The following is an 18,901-nucleotide window of genomic DNA, read 5'->3' as shown; positions in this document are numbered from 1 at the left end:
GACCGGCCGGTCACCGTTCATGGCCGATCACGTGAAAATCGGCCGATTCCGATTGGCAGCCAGTCAATCGGTGCATCTCTGGTTTTTACCTTAGTTTTTTGCCTTTTTGGTGGCAATCTTTCAATCATTCTTTAGTTGACATTCAAGGAATAAATTGTAAAAAAACAAGCTGGAGGTTTTTATTTTAAATACTGAACTCAACACTTACCTCAACCAATACTAAAATGAAATAAATAGTATAATGTAACAAAATAATAATAAAATATATCATAATTAGATGTAAGAAACCACTTAAGGTAACACCAAGGCAACTAACAATAATGAAAAAGCATTACCCTAATTGGTGCAAAGCCTGCATGCCCTATCAGAACATTTAATTCTGCGTGGCTTCCTGAAAAAAACCTCAAGTGCCCTATCATAAGGCACTTACTTCATTGCTGAAGTGGGATAAACGGGATAATGCAATAAGGCGGGTTCCTCGCGTCAAGCTGCTACTGTATGCATCAAAATTGGTTTATAGCCTGACTCAGGGATGTCCGTTTCCTGTAAGCCAAGAAGGCTATGATAAAGCTCATCACGAGCACGACTTAGGCTACCTTTTAAAATAAGGGATCGGAGGCGAATCTGGAAGGCTGCATTATTTTTAATTAGCCTAACAGGCCTACTTGCAGTCCGGGTATATGCGCAACAGCAGGCCTGTGGACACGCCTCTCTGTCTCTCTCTGTCTCTGGGTGTGCGCGCGCACGTGAACGAGAAGAAAGAGCACTATGAATGAACGGAACGATACGCAACGGAATTTTTTTTTTTTTCAAAATCGCGAGTCTGATTGTGTGGCGATAGGAATCCATTGTGTGGCACAGCGCCACACAATGGTCTATGTATGGGAAACCCTGGACCTCCCTTCCTCGCAAAACACCACCATGATCATGGTAACCATTGATCGATTCTCGAAAGCCTTGAAGCTCATACTTTTGCCAGGTATCCCACGGCCTCTCAGACAGTGGCGCTATTTTTCCAGCAGGTCTTCAGGTATTATGGCATTCCAGAAGATATCGTCAGTGATGGGGGACCTCAATTCATCTCAAAGTTCTAGTCAAACTTTATGGAAAGGTTGGGAGTATCTGTGAGCCTCACCTCCAGCTATCACCCCCAGTCCAACAGACAAGTGGAAAGAGCAAACCAAGAAATCAGCTGCTTCCTAAGGATCTATTGTATGCGCAACCAGGGGGACTGGGCATGCTTCCTGCCCTGGGAAGAGTATGCACAAAACTCGCTAAAACATTCGGCCACCCAACTGACACCATTTTAGTGCATACTCTGCTACCAACCACCCTTGTTCCCCTGGGATGACACACCCAGCCAGGTACAGGCCGTTGATGACTGGTTCAAGCATAGTCAAGCTATTTGGGAGGAGGTTCACCAGCGGCTAGAATCCGTCTTAGCCAAGTATAAGGTATATGCTGATAAGTATAGAGGAGAGACTCCCAACTTCCTTCCAGGCGACAGAGTATGGGTGGCCACTAAGAACCTACGAGAAACCAACACCTGTAGAAAACTCCAGCCACGCTACATCAGGCCATTTAAGGTTCTCCGCCACATCAATGAAGTCTCTTACCATCTGGAACTTCCCCCTCACAGCCGAGTGTCTCCCACATTCCATTCTCGAACCTCAAACCTGCCATCCCAGGGCCCCTTGCCAGCAATGCACCAACCCAAGGACACCCTTCACTGAATCTAGAGGGAGAACCCATCTACCAGGTCAACAAGATCCTTGACTCATGATGAAGAGGAGACCAAATTGAGTACCTGATAGATTGGGAGGTATATGGGCCTGAGGAACAAAGCTAGGTCAAGTCCAAGGACATCCTCGACCCCCTTCTGAAGCAGGAATTGCATGCCCAGCACCCTAGCAAGCCAGCACCCAGAGGTAGAGGGCGTCCCCAAAAGAATGTAGCTCCTCGGGGGGGCTCGGTCAGTAAACTCACTGAGAATGAGCAAACTACAAACATGGACACCCCAGACTACACCTCCCAGTATACACAGCGCCCTCTGTCTCCCGCCTACTGAACCACAGCTGGCTTGCATTTCCTCAATTACCTGTCCCTCCATATAAGCCTCAGTCACAATCACACCATTACACAGTATCGTCCTGATTTTCCCAGTTCATACCAAGCCTTGTATCTTTGACTGCTTTTCTGATTATTGACCCTTGCTAGTTCTTCCTTGTTTTCTTGCTCTTTGTCTCACCCTTATGTTGTTTGCTGATTGCCCGACCCTCGTTAGTTTACCAACAATGATTCCAGTCCCTCGTTTTGGCTTGGTTTACTCTCTGTGAGCTGTTTTCCTCCGCCCATACATTTGTAAATGCCTGTATTCTCACAGCCACCCAATATTATTTAAGTATGTCACTTGGATCCTGAATGTATTTTGAATGGAAAATGTGTTTTTAATGTGTTTGAGTAAATGGTACTAGTAAACAGTAAATGACAAAAATACATTACAAGATATTATATAGTTGTGCAATGATAATTAAGTTTTTCAGTGGTGAATTTATATAATTGTGTGTGTATATATATATATATATATATATATACACACGCATACAACCCTGATTCCAAAAAAGTTGGGACAAAGTACAAATTGTAAATAAAAATGGAATGCAATAATTTTCCCATCTCAAAAACTGATACTGTATTCACAGTAGAACATAGACAACATATCAAATGTTGAAAGTGAGACATATTTTGAAATTTCATGCCAAATATTGGCTCATTTGAAATTTCATGACAGCAACACGTCTCAAAGTTGGGACAGGGGCAATAAGAGGCTGGAAAAGTTAAAGGTACAAAAAAGGAACAGCTGGAGGACCAAATTGCAACTCATTAGGTCAATTGTCAATAGGTCATTAACATGACTGGGTATAAAAAGAGCATCTTGGAGTGGCAGCGGCTCTCAGAAGTAAAGATGGGAAGAGGATCACCAATCCCCCTAATTCTGTGCCACCAAATAGTGGAGCAATATCAGAAAGGAGTTCAACAGTGAAAAATTGCAAAGAGTTTGAACATATCATCTACAGTGCATAATATCATCAAAAGATTCGGAGAATCTGGAAGAATCTTTGTGCGTAAGGGTCAAGGCCGGAAAACCATACTGGGTGCCCCTGACCTTCGGGCCCTTAGACGGCACTGCATCACATACCGGCAAGCTTCTGTATTGGAAATCACAAAATGGGCTCAGGAATATTTCCAGAGAACATTATCTGTGAACACAGTTCACCATGCCATCTGCTGTTGCCAGCTAAAACTCTATAGTTCAAAGAAGAAGCTGTATCTAAACATGATCCAGAAGCGCAGACGTCTTCTCTGGGCCAAGTCTCATTTAAAATGGACTGTGGCAAAGTGGAAAACTGTTCTGTGGTCAGACGAATCAAAATATGAAGTTCTTTATTGAAATCGGGGACGCCGTGTCATTCGGACTAAAGAGGAGAAGGACAACCCAAGTTATCAGCGCTCAGTTCAGAAGCCTGCATCTCTGATGGTATGGGGTTGCATTAGTGCGTGTGGCATGGGCAGCTTACACATCTGGAAAGACACCATCAATGCTGAAAGGTATATCCAGGTTCTAGAGCAACATATGCTCCCATCCAGACGACGTCTCTTTCAGGGAAGACCTTGCATTTTCCAACATGACAATGCCAAACCACATACTGCATCAATTACAGCATCATGGCTGTGTAGAAGGAGGGTCCGGGTACTGAACTGGCCAGCCTGCAGTCCAGATCTTTCCCCCATAGAAAACATTTGGCGCATCATAAAATGGAAGATACGACAAAAAAGACCTAAGACAGTTGAGCAACTAGAATCCTACATTAAACAAGAATGGGTTAACATTCCTATCCCTAAACTTGAGCAACTTGTCTCCTCAGTCCCCAGATGTTTACAGACTGTTGTAAAGAGAAAAGGGGATGTCTCACAGTGGTAAACATGGCCTTGTCCCAACTTTTTTGAGATGTGGTGTTGTCATGAAATTTAAAATCATGTAATTTTTCTCTTTAAATGATACATTTTCTCAGTTTAAACATTTGATATGTCATCTATGTTCTATTCTGAATAAAATATGGAATTTTGAAACTTCCACATCATTGCATTCCATTTTTATTTACAATTTGTACTACACACACACGTGTGTGTGTGTGTGTGTGTGTGTGTGTATATATATGTATGTGTATATATATATATATATATATATACAGTACAGTGAGAGAAAAGTATTTGATCCCTTGCTGATTTTGTTGGTTTGCCCACTAATAAAGACATGATCATTCTATACTTTTAATGGTAAATGTATTCTAACATGGAGAGACAGAATATCAAAACGAAAATCCAGAAAATAACTTTAAAGAATATATTTTAATTGATTTGTATTTCATTGAGGGAAATAAGTATTTGATCCCCTAGTATGCATTAGGAGTTCTGGCTTTCACAGACCAGTTAGACACTCCCAATCAGCTTGTTACCTGAATTGAAGACACCTAACTAATCACCTGTATGAAAGACACCTGTTCACAGAATCAGACAGATTCCAAACTCTCCAACATGGGTGAGACCAAAGAACTCTCTCAGGACCTCAGAGACAGGATTGTTGACCTGCACAAATCTGGAATGGGCTACAAAAACATTAGCAAGATGCTGGGTATTAAAGTAACAACCATTGGTGCAATTGTGAGAAAATTTAAGAAGTATAACATGACCATCAGTAGACCTCGGTCTGGTGCTCCACAGAAGATTTTACCGCGTGGGGTGGCAATGATCATGAGAACTGTGAGAAATCGGCCTGCAACCACACAGCGGGAGTTAGTGAATGACCTCAAGGCAGCTGGGACCACAGTCACCAGGAAAACAATTGGCAACACTTTGCGCCGCAATGGATTAAAATCCTGCAGTGCCCAAAAGGTACCCCTGCTTAAGAAGGCACATGTGGATGCCCACCTAAAGTATGACAATGATGACCTCAAAGATGTACAAAGTGATTGGGAGAAGGTTCTGTGGTCAGACGAGACCAAAATTGAACTATTTGGCCTAAACTCTACTCGTCATGTGTGGAGGAAGAAAAATGCTGCCTATGACCCCAGGAACACTGTGCCCACCGTCAAGCATGGAGGTGGAAGCATTATGTTTTGGGGGTGTTTCTCTGCCAAGGGCACAGGGCTACTTCACCGCATCAGTGGGAAGATGGATGGAGCCATGTACCGTGCAGTCCTGAGGGACAACCTCCTCCCCTCTGCCAGGAAGTTGAAAATGGGCCGTGGTTGGGTCTTCCAACATGACAACGACCCGAAGCATACAGCAAAGGCAACAAAGGAGTGGCTCAAGAAGAACCACATTAAGGTCATGGAGTGGCCCAGCCAGTCTCCAGACCTCAATCCAATCGAAAATCTATGGAGGGAGCTGAAGGTCCGAGTTGCCAAGCGACAGCCCACCAACCTTAATGATTTAGAGAGGATCTGCAAAGAAGAGTGGGCCAAAATTCCCCCTGATGTGTGTGCTAACCTTGTGGTTAACTACAACAAACGTCTGTCCGCTGTGCTTGCAAACAAAGGCTTTGCCACCAAGTATTAAGTGCTTTTGGCTAGAGGGATCAAATACTTATTTCCCTCAATGAAATACAAATCAATTAAAATATATTCTTTAAAGTTATTTTCTGGATTTTCGTTTTGATATTCTGTCTCTCCATGTTAGAATACATTTACCATTAAAAGTATAGAATGATCATGTCTTTATTAGTGGGCAAACCAACAAAATCAGCAAGGGATCAATTACTTTTTACTCTCACTGTGTGTGTGTGTGTGTGTGTGTGTGTGTGTGTGTGTATATATATATATATATATATATATATATATATATATATATATATGGGTCTGTCACAGAAACTGGGTACTGTGGAGGTACCCCACTAAATATACTCAGTCAATAAACTATATGGTTTTGAATGGTAATGTTGGTTTTAATTTGAAATAAAATGATGAAAGAAATAATAGATAAAACTAAATCTTTGATGTGAATACTCTAGTCAGAATTTGGCAAAAATTCTGCAAATTTGTGGAAAAATGGCGGCTTGATCTGGGACATGATAAATGGTTGACTACATCTAGGGCTGCACGCTATACACAGTATGACAGTAGAAATGATATAAATTTGGCCACGGTAGAGATTTGTGCTCTGCCGTCATACCGTTGATGACGTCATCACACCTGCCTCTTTGTGAAAATGGCCCCAAGCACAGGAACGGTGGAGAAAGAGGAGCTAGTAAAAAAAAAAACGGTGCTACATCCGTGATTTGGACGTGGTTCGGGTTTAAAAAGTCGGATGTTGAGCAGAAAAATGTCATCTGCAAAGTGTGTGGAGTAACTGTGACTGCCAACAAAGGTAACACGAGCAATTTATTTCACCATTTGAAATCAAAACATGTGCTCGAGTATGCAGAGAGCCAGAGGCTGCGCTCGGCTCAAACACCAGCTCAGTCTACGGACACGGGAGGAAAGAAGAAAGTTTCCCCCGTGACCCAACAACAGACCTCCATTGCGCAAGCCTTTTCCAAGAGTACTCCTTATGACAGAAAGAGCACGCGGTGGAATGATATAACAAGAGCCATCACAACACACTTGTGCAAAGACATGGTCCCTTTCCAAACAGTGGAGCGCAGCGGGTTTAAACACATGATTAAAACCCTTGATCCAAGATACGAGCCTCCAAGCCGCAAATATTTTGCTGAGACAGAAATGCCCAAACTGTATAGGCAGCGCCGAGAGAAAGTTGAGAAAGACCTTTGTGAATTAACATACTACGCGACTACTACGGACCTGTGGTTGAGTCGCACAATGGAGCCTTATATCAGCCTCACGATTCATTACATAACAGGTGAGTGGAAACTGGCCAGCAGGTGCTTGCAGACTTTGTATTTCCCTGATGACCATACGGGTGAGGCAATAGCAGAAGGATTAAAGGATGCGCTGGAGGAGTCATGGGGGCTCAGGGAAGAATCCCCAGTCTGTATTACCACTGACAACGGTGCAAATGTGGTGAAGGCAGTGACGCTAAATGACTGGAGAAGACTGCAGTGCTTCGGCCACAGGCTGCATCTCGCCATTGGTAGGTTAAAGTGTAACATTTATATACTATAATTTGCATTTCCAATTTTCAATAGTGTGTGTGTGTGTCAGCCTCCTAGGGTGATTCACAATGTGGACGCTGATAAAGATAATTTTAAGTTTCACACCTCCATGGTGTAAAATTATTCAGATTCATTAATTTAATCTGTTATTAGATAACTGTATAGTATTTTTATGTTTTGTTGAAGAGATGTCTGATGCTCTGTAGGTGAAACTAAACGAATAACCTTTATTTTTGTTAACAGAGAAAAGTGTGAAAGATCCTCGTGTGGAGCGAGCTGTTGGCGTGTGTAAAAAGATTGAGTGCTTTTTTCATATACATGGAAAAGGAAGAAAGAATTGGCTGCTGCCCAGGCTGACCTACACCTGCCTCCTCACAGGCTCATCACTGAAACACCAACAAGGTGGGGGGTCACGACAACAAATGATAGAGCGGGTTCTTGAGCAGGAGAAGGCCATATCACAGGTCCTGAAAACAGATAAAAAAGACCAGACATCTGGTACCTACTTGGCAGGACATTGATGTTTGGGAATCTGTGAACAAGACTCTCAGCCCTCTAATGGAGTTCACCGATGCACTGTCTGGGGAGGAGTACGTCAGTGTGTCATACCTCAAACCTGTGCTCCATCTACTGAACAATACAGTTCTTCCTCACTCTGATGATAGCACAGACCTGACAAAACAAATGAAGACGGCCATCCTCCAGTATCTTAATGATAAATACTCTGACCCTGCTACCAATGACCTGCTGGACATGGCGTCCTTTGCTGATCTATGCTTTAAAGACTCCTACATGGCTGATGACAGAAAGGACTACATCAAGAGCAGAGCAGCAGTGGAAATTCAAGCACTGCTTGAGAAGCAAGCTGAAGCTGTACCTGCTACAGAGTCACCCCCACAAACAAGCACTCCAGCTACTGGTGGAGCTGTGGAGAGAGAGGCAAAGAAGGTGAAACGAAGTCTGGGCAGTTTTTTCAAAAAAGCATCCACTCAGCCTGGCCCAGCTGCTCTCTCTGATAGAGATGCCATTGAAGTGGAGATAAAAAGCTACCTGCAGTCAGTGGAAGTTGACTGAGAAGCTAACCCACAAGAGTGGTGGAAGCTGCACCAGGCTAATTTCCCAAGGGTGGCAAACCTCGCAAAGAAATATCTTTACATTCCTGCCACCAGTGCCCCTTCATTTAGCACTGGTGGCAACATTGTCACATGCCACCGGTCTGCATTAAAGCCAGAGACTGTGGACAAGCTTGTGTTTCTGGCTAACAACCTATAAAAGAGGATGGGAACTTGGGAAGCAAGTGAACTGGAGTAAACACTAAAGTTCAGTGTTGCAGCTTGTGATTTTAATTTGAAATATGCTGCTTTTTGTTATTGTTTTTTACTGAAAAGATGCTAAGTGTACTGTAAGTGTTTCTCTCTTAAAAATATATTGTTCAGTCAGTCAGTGACACTTTTGCACAACAGACAAAACAAAATAAAAGTCTGTTCTGTGTACTTGAAGTAGTGTTATTTAGGATTGTATTTTTGTGTTCTTTAAGATGTGGAATTTTTTTTTGCTAACTTTTGCACTATTTTGGATTAGAGAAGAAAACCTTATTGTTGGCAACCAAAATTCAGTGTTTGTGTTTGCAGCTTGATTGTAATTTGAAATATGAAACCAAATGTTCAGTGACAGTTTTTGCACAAGAGAACAAAAGCCTGTTCTGTCTGTGTACTTGAAGTAGTGTTATTAGAATATCTATTTATTTTTTGTGTTCTTTAAGATGTGGAAAATTTAATGTTTGGTGTCTTTTGCACCATTTTGGATTGCAGAACCTTTTCACTGTTTTTGCCATTTGCCTGATAGAAAACCTCTCTTACTTGAAGTACTGTTGACAATATCCACTTTATTTTTGTAAGAATTTTGTATTTCTGAGGCACTATCCTTACTTCTGTTGTTGTTCTGCACAATAAATGCTCAAAAAATTACATTATATTTTTGCTTTTTTTTGTTGTTGTTTAAATCAATTTAGCTTTGCTAAGGGACTACAAAACCCATTCAGAAACACTTCCATTATAAGTTTTACACCGCAACATTTATACCGCGATATATACCGTTACCATGAAGAGATTCAATTTATACCGTGATGTGAATTTTGGGTCATACCGCCCAGCCCTAACTACATCGCATTCCCTTAAAAAGGTTGTAGTCCACTGAAAAGTCTACAGTTATCATTAATTGTATTTTAAGTTGTAACTTTATACGCCTAAGGATTAGTGCACTCACAGAATAATCATAACCATAATAAAACATCATGCAAAATATTTGATCACTGTTGTAACTCCATTTTCCGCATACCCAAAACCAATACTATCGTGTGTTTTGATCTAAACGGAAAACCTCAGGGTCAAGGTCACTACCTCACCAAAAGTAGTAACTTAAAATCATTACGCCATATAAAAATTTAGTTATAAATCTGATTGTTTTTTAAAACGAAAGCTGAAAGTTAGGTATAGAATATGTTTCTTACAGAATATCTATCTATCTATCTATCTATCTATCTATCTATCTATCTATCTATCTATCTATCTATCTATCATATATTAATATGGTGCCGTTCCCTTTGGTTATGCAGATCTCAGAGTAACTGGAGCTGCTTCTTTTCAGTGTTGAGCAGCTCCTGGCAACACTGACACTCTTGACCAGCTGGACTCTGTCTGCCTGCAGCCTTGGAAGTGGTCAGCTGAGAGGGTCCAGGGGATGGGGGTGCAACGGGGCCATGGGGTGGGGGGGCACTGCAGTCTGGGCAGGTGATGGGATAGATACTGTATGTCCTTCATACACCAAAAACCACTCAGCTGCATGCCGATTTATAATGGTCTTTAAGCTCTTGATTGGGTAACAAATGAGCCAGCACAGGGAAAACATTTACTTCATGATTTAGCTTTTTATTTGCTCGTTCTTTGGTGTGAACATTTTGTTCATTTAATTAAAAAAAAAAAAATCTTGGAATTAAAAAAAAAAGTTATTGTCTAAAATGTAAAATAGTTTCACTTATTAATTACCAGATTGTATATGTAGTGCTGAATGACAATATAGTGTATTAACATTTTAAGCACTTTATATTTCATTGTTTTTTTGGTTAAAAATGAATGTCATGTGACCTCAGGGCGGCATGGTGGTGTAGTGGTTAGCACCGTCGCCTCACAGCAAGAACCCTACTAACAATTTTTGGTTCCCAGAACATTCCTGGAACACGAGCCTTTGGTTCCAGTTTGGTTCCGGCTACGTTCCCTGAAAGTCATTTTTGGTTCTGTTTAGGTTGTCACTTGGTTGGCAGGAAAGTTTAATTTTGGTTCCCAGAACGTTACTCATGTGGTTCCCATTTGGTTCCCTCACCATTCTCACACCGTCCCTTTATCCTTGTTCATGTCATGTTTGTTCCCTCAACGTTTCCATATCGTTCCCATAACCTTGTTGGTTACATGTTTGGTTCCCTAGACGTGCTCCTGATGTTCCCCCAACCTTGTTTATTATGTGTTGGTTCCCACAAGGTTCCCCTACAACATTCTAGTAACCTCGTTGGTTACATGTTTGGTTCCCTCAGTGTTCCCCCAATGTTCTTTCCCTCACCATAATGTTGTCATATTTCTGTAGTATGTAATTCATTGTAAAAGTTTTGGTTGCATGACAACTATTTACTTCAGAACATATAAGCAGTGATGAATGACCAGGAAAATGTTGCAGGACTAGAAAGTTTAATAGAAAAAAATATCAAGAATACAACATTGGTAAGGACATCAGCAACACAGTGCAACATTATTATACATTATAAAACATCTGACAACTATAGACAATTATGAAAACTATTTCTTAATAAAATACAATAAAGGCAAAAAATAAGAAAAATTTTAGAAATGCCAAAGAAATGCATAGAAGTTGGTGTACGTCTTCAATCTTGAGGACCAGCTGACCTAAAAAGAATAAGAAACAAAACGTTTAACACCAACTTAGTGCCAACGTTTCATTTAATTATTGTGACTATTCAGCGATTGATAAAAGACTTAAGTTTAATTTACCGTCTGTGTGGTGCAAACTTCAGTGCATGCCCAATGCACTCCTCAATATCAGCTACCTTCTTGCCAGGGAAGTTCTGCATGCAGGCCTCTACAAATAGAAGTAAAAAAAAATGTTACACATTTAAATCTCAGTCAAACTTGGCATAACACTGATTTGAAAAATGTATGAACACATACCCGTTATAATTTTGCAAAGGGTTAAGTTCTGGAAAGGCTTTTTTGCTCTCCTCCCCCTCAGGCTGTACTGCGCCAGGACATTGTTGGTAGCCACCTGGCGTAGAATGCGACGAATGGCTGCCCCCGGATTCGCCCCTCCCAGGCTTTCAAGGAAACGTTTCTACAAAAAAACAAACAAAAACAAGAAAAACATAAGTATACAATGAAAATGAATTTGGAGAGCTTATGTGGTCTACTTTCATTAGCCAAATCAATACATTACCAATGACAATTTATTTCATATATAATTATGTCCAATTAATTACCATTTGGTTCCTTCTTTCTGGTTGAGCCAGACTCCTGTCTAGCTCCTCCAGCTCCTCCACTGTGCTGCATAGGCCCAACAGCACATCTTCCTGCAGAGGAGGCTGAGGCGGGTTCGAGACCACAGCAGCCTCCAATGTCTCTGACTTCCTCTCCATACCCTCCATCCTCCTTTCCATAGCCTCCATCCTCCTCTCCATAGCCTCCATTCTCCTAGTCATTCGCCCCATGTGCTCTTCCATGGCTAGGTACATTTGTGATAGAATTCATTTTAGTTTTTGAACATAATATACTTGTCATATGTGAAAATGTGTTTATATAGTACTTACTTCTTTTTGTGTCATCCGTCGTCCTCAATAGGAGCCTCTTTCGTTCCTCCAGGACTACAGGTAGAATTGAGATGAAATTCATTTTAGTTTTATACCCAATACACTTTTCCTGTGTGAACATCAACAAGTGTGTATGAAGTACTTGCGCCTTATTACGGCAGCCATGCCTGAAGCCCCCTCCTCTTTGCCATGGGTCATTCCTGAAGTTCTTGAAAAGAAAATTGTTAGTGTTTGCTTTCTTGGTTAAGAACTTGTAATCAGATAGTAAATATAAAATTCAAAGCAAATGTACCCTCAACTGGGTCGGATGATGTTTGTTCCTCAATGTACGACTCTTCCAATGTCCGACGGCTGGGTGCTGGACTGACATGGGTTGAGGGACTGCTGCTGTCCTGCTCCGAGCTGCTGAACAAACTTGTTGGCTCTGCCATGAACTCAGGCTGTTCTTCAATCTCCGCCGGTTGTATCTCTGGCATGTGTTGAGGTCCATTATGTTGTTGCTCTGCTTCTTGCAGAGCCTGGCCTGTCCTTGCTGCATCTCGCGCAGCCTGCTCTTCCCTGCTTGCTGCATCTCACGCAGACTCCTCTGCCCTGTTTGCTGCATCTCCTGCATCCAGCTGGGCACGCACCAGTGCTCGCACATTCAACACCTCTCGCCGCGCCCTCTTCCATTCCTTTGTGTAGATCTGTCTGGCCAACCTCTTTGAACTCATTGGCTGCAATGCAATACCATGCAAACAATGTGTACCTGTTGCAATGAAAAGCGGGGAAAATTTAAATGCAACATTACAACAACAACATAAATTTAAGCACATTGTTTCAGTTTACAACCATACTTGCACTTGACAAAAATACACACAGGATTAAAACTGGGGATGAGGTAAGAATGTGTGAGACAAACATGACAGTAGCACTGCATTCAATCGAGCAGAAAAGCAAAACAAATGTGTAACAAAAGAATGGTCTGTTGCAGAATATTTTATTTATTTATTTATATATATATATATATATATATATATATATATATATATAAATAATATTCTGCAATTACTTGTTGGCAACTTGTGTCTGCGGCTGGGACTACAATGGATGCATTAAGTCAACGACTTAACTATAATCAATGGAATTAGCTTTTATAGTAGCTATTATAGTATTATTACTATAATATTAAAGTCTTAACTATAATCATTGGAATTAGCTACACCAGAAAAGGCAGCACAGAGAACATTCTAAAAATAGCCCATTATTTTTCAACTTCATGTATTTTGACTCAACTTGACTAAGCGTAGCGCACCACATCCAGTGAAGCTCCAGCCTGAGACAGTGTATATAAACTAGCCTTTAACCACAATAAAATGAATCTTACCTTTTCAAGAGTGAATCCCAGTCGTGTAGTCAAGTAGAATCCAAAGCTTTGTTGTCAAAGTAGAAGCTGTTGAAGCAAAAGGTGCTCTCTGCGTCCGAAGATAGCAGCAATTGATTCTGTTCATTGCGATCAACCCAATTATCCATGTCTTCACAGCCACACCCCCACCACGTCAGGCAACCTGGTGGCCAATCAGCAGTCTATGTTCATTTCAAACTGAGGGCGGTCGTTGCGATACAAACGTTTAGATAGTAAAATGTTAACAAATGACTTCCATAGAACCCTCTCATGATATAAAACTACCACATTCTAAAAATACATTTCTATTTTCTACCCACATAGCCTACCGCATAAAGTTTGCAACAACAACCATTTATTCTAGTAAATATAGAGGCAGATATCCCTTATGCGAAAACAATACATTTTTTTTCTTGCGGCAGGACGGCAGTGTTTCCTGTCCACGAAATTGCCCTCTGCATTAAAGTACAGAGCCGTTGCAGTATGCCGCTTATTTTTATCCAAACTATAGCATTTACTGCACTAACACTGTAGTAATTCTGTTCTGCACTACAGCTGTTAGGACTAGGACTGTTTTGGCCTCTAGAGGCCGCTGTTATTTCCTTTTCATGTCGTGTTTATTTTGGCCTCTAGAGGCCGCCACTGTTCCTGTGTTTTGTGTTTGTGTTAATTGCCTAATTATCTTCACCTGTGTCCTTAATTAGTTTGTCTATTTATACCCCTGAGTTCAGTCCTCTTGTCACGGAGTCTTTGTGCTGTTATGTTTATCTCCAGTTTCCTTTGTACTGTGTTTTTTGATCTTCTTAGCTTTTGAATTTTTGCACTTTGCTTTTCTTTTGGATTATACTCTTTGGTTTTTTTTTGTCTTTTGTTTTGCCCTGTATATAGTGTATATAGTTTAAATAAACCTTTTGATTCTTTTTCTACTTCCGCCTCACGCCTCTGCATTTGAGTCATCCCCCTGGTGGCCTAGTGGGGGTTTGCTGGATTATCACACCAACGAACCAGGTTCGAATCCCAGCAAAACCCTAACAGAAAGACTCCGTCATGACCGACTCAGCAGAGGCTGCTTCAACTGTCTACCCGGCCAACCTTCAGGGAATTATGGCAGCTTTGACACGCTTCGGAGCGACCATGGACGCTCATGGACGTACGCTCACCAGCCAACGTGAGGCCCTCGCTCGCCACGAGGAACTGCTTCAGCAAATTGGGAAAACCCTGGCACAGCTGACATCTCTGCCTGCATCTCCTGCTCCTGATCCAGTTCCTGCTCCTGATCCAGCTCCCACTCCTGCTCCAGTGCCTCCTGCAATGCTGCCTTCTTCACCTCGCGAACCCAGCCTTCCTGCACCACAGAGGTATGACGGCAAGCACAGTGAGTGCCGAGAGTTCCTTACCCAGTGTCAACTCACCTTTGAGCTTCAGCCTACCACCTACACTACGGATCGCCGCAAGATTGCCTTTGTGATCACCTTATTAGCTGGTAAGGCGCGAGCCTGGGCTACTGCTATCTGGCAAAGACAGGGACCTGAGTGCTTTGATTTCCAGCTGTTTTCTGAAGAGATGCTTCGGGTCTTCGATCAGGCAGACATCAGTACCGACGCAGCCCGAAAGCTCATGTCCATCCGGCAAGGAGGAAGCGTCGCAGATTACGCCATCTCGTTCCGAACACTCGCAGCAGTAAGTGGATGGAACGAGACTGCCCTGGTGTCAGCCTTCCACCATGGTCTGTCTGACCCCATCAAGGACGGTCTGGCCTCTATTGGATGCCCAAGTGACCTCGAAACCCTCATCTCACATGCTATTCGTCTGGACAACAGGATGAGAGAACGCCACCAAGCCTTGAGCCCCCCCAGCCTCCCTACCTCTACCTGGAGACCGTCTACCTCCTTCAGTGACTGTCCAGAACCCATGCAAGTGGGTCGTACTCGCCTCTCCGCATCTGAGAGGGAGCGCAGAAGGAGGGACAAGTGCTGCATCTACTGTGGCAAGCCTGGTCACTTCCGAGCATCATGTCCCGAACTCTTGGGAAAAGGACCGCCCCGTCCAGCCGAGGGAGGGTTGTGACGGGGCCTACCCTCTCTCCCGGACTCCCTGGTCAAGGAATCTACATCCCGGTCTCCATCTCCTGGGGTGAGTCTGTCCACTCTTGTCAAGCTTTGATAGACTCAGGGGCGGCTGGGAACTTTATGGATATTCACTTCGCCCAAAGCATCAATATACCTACTGCACCTCTTGAAGTCCCTCTGTCTGTGTCTGCCCTCGATGGCCAAGCGTTAGGTGATGGAAGAGTCACCCAAGTTACTTCTCCAGTCTTCCTCCAGTCTCAAGGTCACAAGGAAGAAATATCCCTGCACCTGATTCCTTCACCTGAGTTCCCAGTTATTCTAGGCCTTCCTTGGCTTACTCGCCACAACCCTCGCATAGACTGGGTAACAAGCCAGGTTGTGGAATGGGGCCCTGCATGCCATGCCTCTTGTCTGCTCTCTAGCTCTCCTGTGTCTCCTGCCGAGCCCCCTGATCTCACCGAGTTATCTCAAGTTCCCACAGAGTACTGGGATCTCAAGGAGGTATTCAGCAAGAGCAGGGTCGCCGTTCTTCCTCCGCACCGGGCCTACGACTGTGCCATCGACTTGCTCCCTGGGACTACCCCTCCTCGTGGCAGACTGTTTTCACTCTCTCAGCCAGAACGCAAGGCCATGGAGGAATACCTCAAAGATGCCCTGGTCTCTGGGTTTATTCGACCCTCCACTTCACCTGCTGGAGCCGGCTTCTTCTTTGTTGGCAAGAAGGATGGGGGGCTCCGACCATGTATTGATTACAGGGGCCTGAATAAGATCACTGTGCGCAACCGATATCCCCTTCCGCTGATGTCCACAGCTTTCGACCTGCTCCAAGGCGCCACCGTCTTCACCAAGTTGGACCTACGGAACGCATACCACCTCATCCGTATCCGACAGGGAGACGAGTGGAAGACTGCCTTTAACACCCCGTCTGGGCACTACGAATACCAGGTGATGCCCTTCGGACTCACCAACGCACCAGCTGTTTTTCAGGCCCTAATCAACGACGTCTTAAGGGACATGATTAACCTATACGTTTTTGTCTACCTCGACGACATCCTTATCTTTTCCAAGACCGTGCAGGAGCACCGCCACCATGTCCGCCAGGTTCTCCAGAGGCTGCTACAGAACAATCTGTTCGCCAAGGCCCAGAAATGCGAATTTCATGTTCCCGAGGTCTCCTTTCTGGGATTTATTGTACGGACAGGCCAACTCCAAATGGACCCTGCCAAGACCCTGGCTGTCCGGGATTGGCCTACTCCCAAGTCCGTTAAGGAGGTTCAGCGGTTCTTAGGATTCGCTAACTTCTACCGCAAGTTCATCAGGAACTTCAGTTCTGTGGCAGCACCCATGTCAGACCTCACCAAAGGGACAGGTGGATCTTATGGCTGGTCTCCTCAGGCAGAAAAGGCGTTCAAAGACCTCAAGGACCGCTTCTGCACGGCACCCATTCTGGTTCTCCCGGACACCTCCCAACCATTCATCGTGGAGGTGGACGCCTCGGACAGTGGTGTCGGCGCGGTGCTCTCTCAACGTTCGGAAGGAAAGCTGCACCCCTGCGCTTACTTCTCCCACCGCCTGAGTCCTGCTGAGTCCCGGTACGATGTGGGGGATCGAGAACTGCTAGCGGTCAAACTGGCCCTTGAGGAGTGGAGGCACTGGCTGGAGGGAGCACAACATCCATTCCTGGTTTGGACTGACCACAAGAACCTGGAGTACCTCCAGCAAGCCAAGAGACTGAACCCTCGACAGGCTAGGTGGGCCCTGTTTTTCAGTCGGTTTGACTTCACCCTCTCATACCGCCCCGGCTCCAAGAACACCAAACCTGACGCACTGTCCAGACTGTTCTCTGCCACTAACAGGGAGAATGAAGTCGGGCCTATTATCCCTGTGTCCCGGATTGTGGCCCCTGTCCGCTGGGGTATTGAGGAGGCTGTCCGACGAGCCCAACGCCAGGACCCCGGTCCTGGGACGGGGCCACCAGGCCTCTTGTACGTCCCACATCAAGCCCGGGCCAAGGTTCTCCAGTGGGGTCACTCTTCCCCTCTCACCGCCCACCCGGGAGCTCGGAGGACCCTGGACTTCCTGAAAAGACGCTTCTGGTGGCCTAACATGGAGAAGGAAGTAAGGTCATTTGTCCTGTCCTGTGAGGTTTGCACCAGAACCAAGAACCCACGACAGCGTCCCCAGGGTCTCCTGCATCCTCTGACCATTCCCCGGCGTCCCTGGTCCCACGTGGCAGTCGACTTTATCACGGGTCTCCCTGAGTCACAAGGTAACACGGTCATTTTGGTCTTAGTTGACAGATTCTCCAAGGCCTGCCGCTTCATACCACTGTGCAAACTCCCCTCTGCTCTTGAAACTGCGAAACTTTTGTTTAATCATGTCTTCCGAGTCTTTGGTCTTCCACAGGACATCGTCTCAGACCGAGGGCCCCAGTTCTCCTCCCGAGTGTGGCACGGGTTCTGCAAGGTCATCGGAGCCACTGCCAGCCTCTCCTCTGGGTTTCACCCACAGTCCAATGGTCAGACGGAGAGGCTCAACCAGGACCTGGAAACCACCCTGCGAGGCCTGGCTATGGATAACCCGACATCGTGGAGCACCTGGCTGCCATGGGCGGAGTACGCCCACAACACCCTGCAGTCATCGGCCACCAAGCTGTCGCCATTCCAGTGCCAATTCGGGTTCCAGCCACCTCTGTTCCCGGACCAGGAGGAGGACGCGGGGGTGCCCTCGGTCAACCAATATGTGAGACGGTGTCGCAAGACCTGGAGCAAGGTCAGGAAGACCCTCATACAGACCTCCAGAACCAACCAGACTCAGGCCAACCGCCATAGAAGACCTGCACACGCTTTCCGCCCTGGGCAGCGTGTTTGGCTGTCCACTAAGGACCTTCCACTGCGGGTGGAGAACCGCAAGCTTGCTCCTCGCTACATTGGCCCCTTCAAGGTGGTGCGCAGGGTGAACCCTGTCTCCTACCGGCTCCAGTTGCCCCGGACTCTGAGGATCAACCCCACTTTCCATGTTTCCCTGTTACGGCCCGTACTGACGTCTACGTATGCCCCTGCCCCTAGGAACCCCCCACCCCCCCGCATCTTCCAGGGGCAGACTGTGTTCACTGTGAATCGCCTGCTTGACTCCCGCCGGGTCCGCGGCGGGTTGCAATATCTGGTGGACTGGGAGGGCTATGGTCCTGAGGAGCGCTGCTGGGTTCCTGCTCGGGATGTCCTTGATAAAGAACTATGTCGGGACTTCCATTCGGCCCATCCGGATCGCCCTGGGAACGTCAGGAGACGCTCCTAGAGGGGGGGGTCCTGTTAGGACTAGGACTGTTTTGGCCTCTAGAGGCCGCTGTTATTTCCTTTTCATGTCGTGTTTATTTTGGCCTCTAGAGGCCGCCACTGTTCCTGTGTTTT

At 44.9% G+C, this 18,901-nt stretch overlaps 2 protein-coding genes across 10 annotated transcripts in view; one reads left to right on the top strand and one right to left on the bottom strand.

Moving 5' to 3' along the window:
• rasgrf1 (Ras protein specific guanine nucleotide releasing factor 1) overlaps positions 1–18,901 on the top strand; it is a 706,856-nt gene that overhangs the window by 97,032 nt on the left and 590,923 nt on the right. The gene's annotated exons all lie outside the window — the stretch shown is intronic.
• The window catches only part of LOC132888072 (uncharacterized), a 54,336-nt gene continuing 46,353 nt past the window's right edge, over positions 10,919–18,901 (bottom strand). For 5 of the 9 annotated variants that reach the window (XM_060924015.1, XM_060924012.1, XM_060924011.1 and 2 more), the window contains 7 exons: positions 13,405–13,585; positions 12,331–12,786; positions 12,039–12,246; positions 11,712–11,953; positions 11,407–11,566; positions 11,230–11,317; positions 10,919–11,124 (listed from right to left, as the gene is read on the bottom strand). In XM_060924015.1, the coding sequence (XP_060779998.1) occupies positions 11,103–11,124; positions 11,230–11,317; positions 11,407–11,566; positions 11,712–11,953; positions 12,039–12,246; positions 12,331–12,681 (1,071 nt within the window). In that variant the 5' untranslated portion in view covers positions 12,682–12,786; positions 13,405–13,585 and the 3' untranslated portion in view covers positions 10,919–11,102. Of the gene's footprint in view, positions 11,125–11,229; positions 11,318–11,406; positions 11,567–11,711; positions 11,954–12,038; positions 12,247–12,330; positions 12,787–13,404; positions 13,586–18,901 lie in introns of those variants that run through there. The other 4 variants (XM_060924016.1, XM_060924017.1, XM_060924018.1 and 1 more) reach the window with 4 other exon arrangements.

Source organism: Neoarius graeffei, chromosome 6 (assembly GCF_027579695.1).
Source record: "Neoarius graeffei isolate fNeoGra1 chromosome 6, fNeoGra1.pri, whole genome shotgun sequence".
NCBI lineage: Eukaryota > Metazoa > Chordata > Actinopteri > Siluriformes > Ariidae > Neoarius > Neoarius graeffei.
This window is presented reverse-complemented; position numbering and strand designations above follow the sequence as displayed.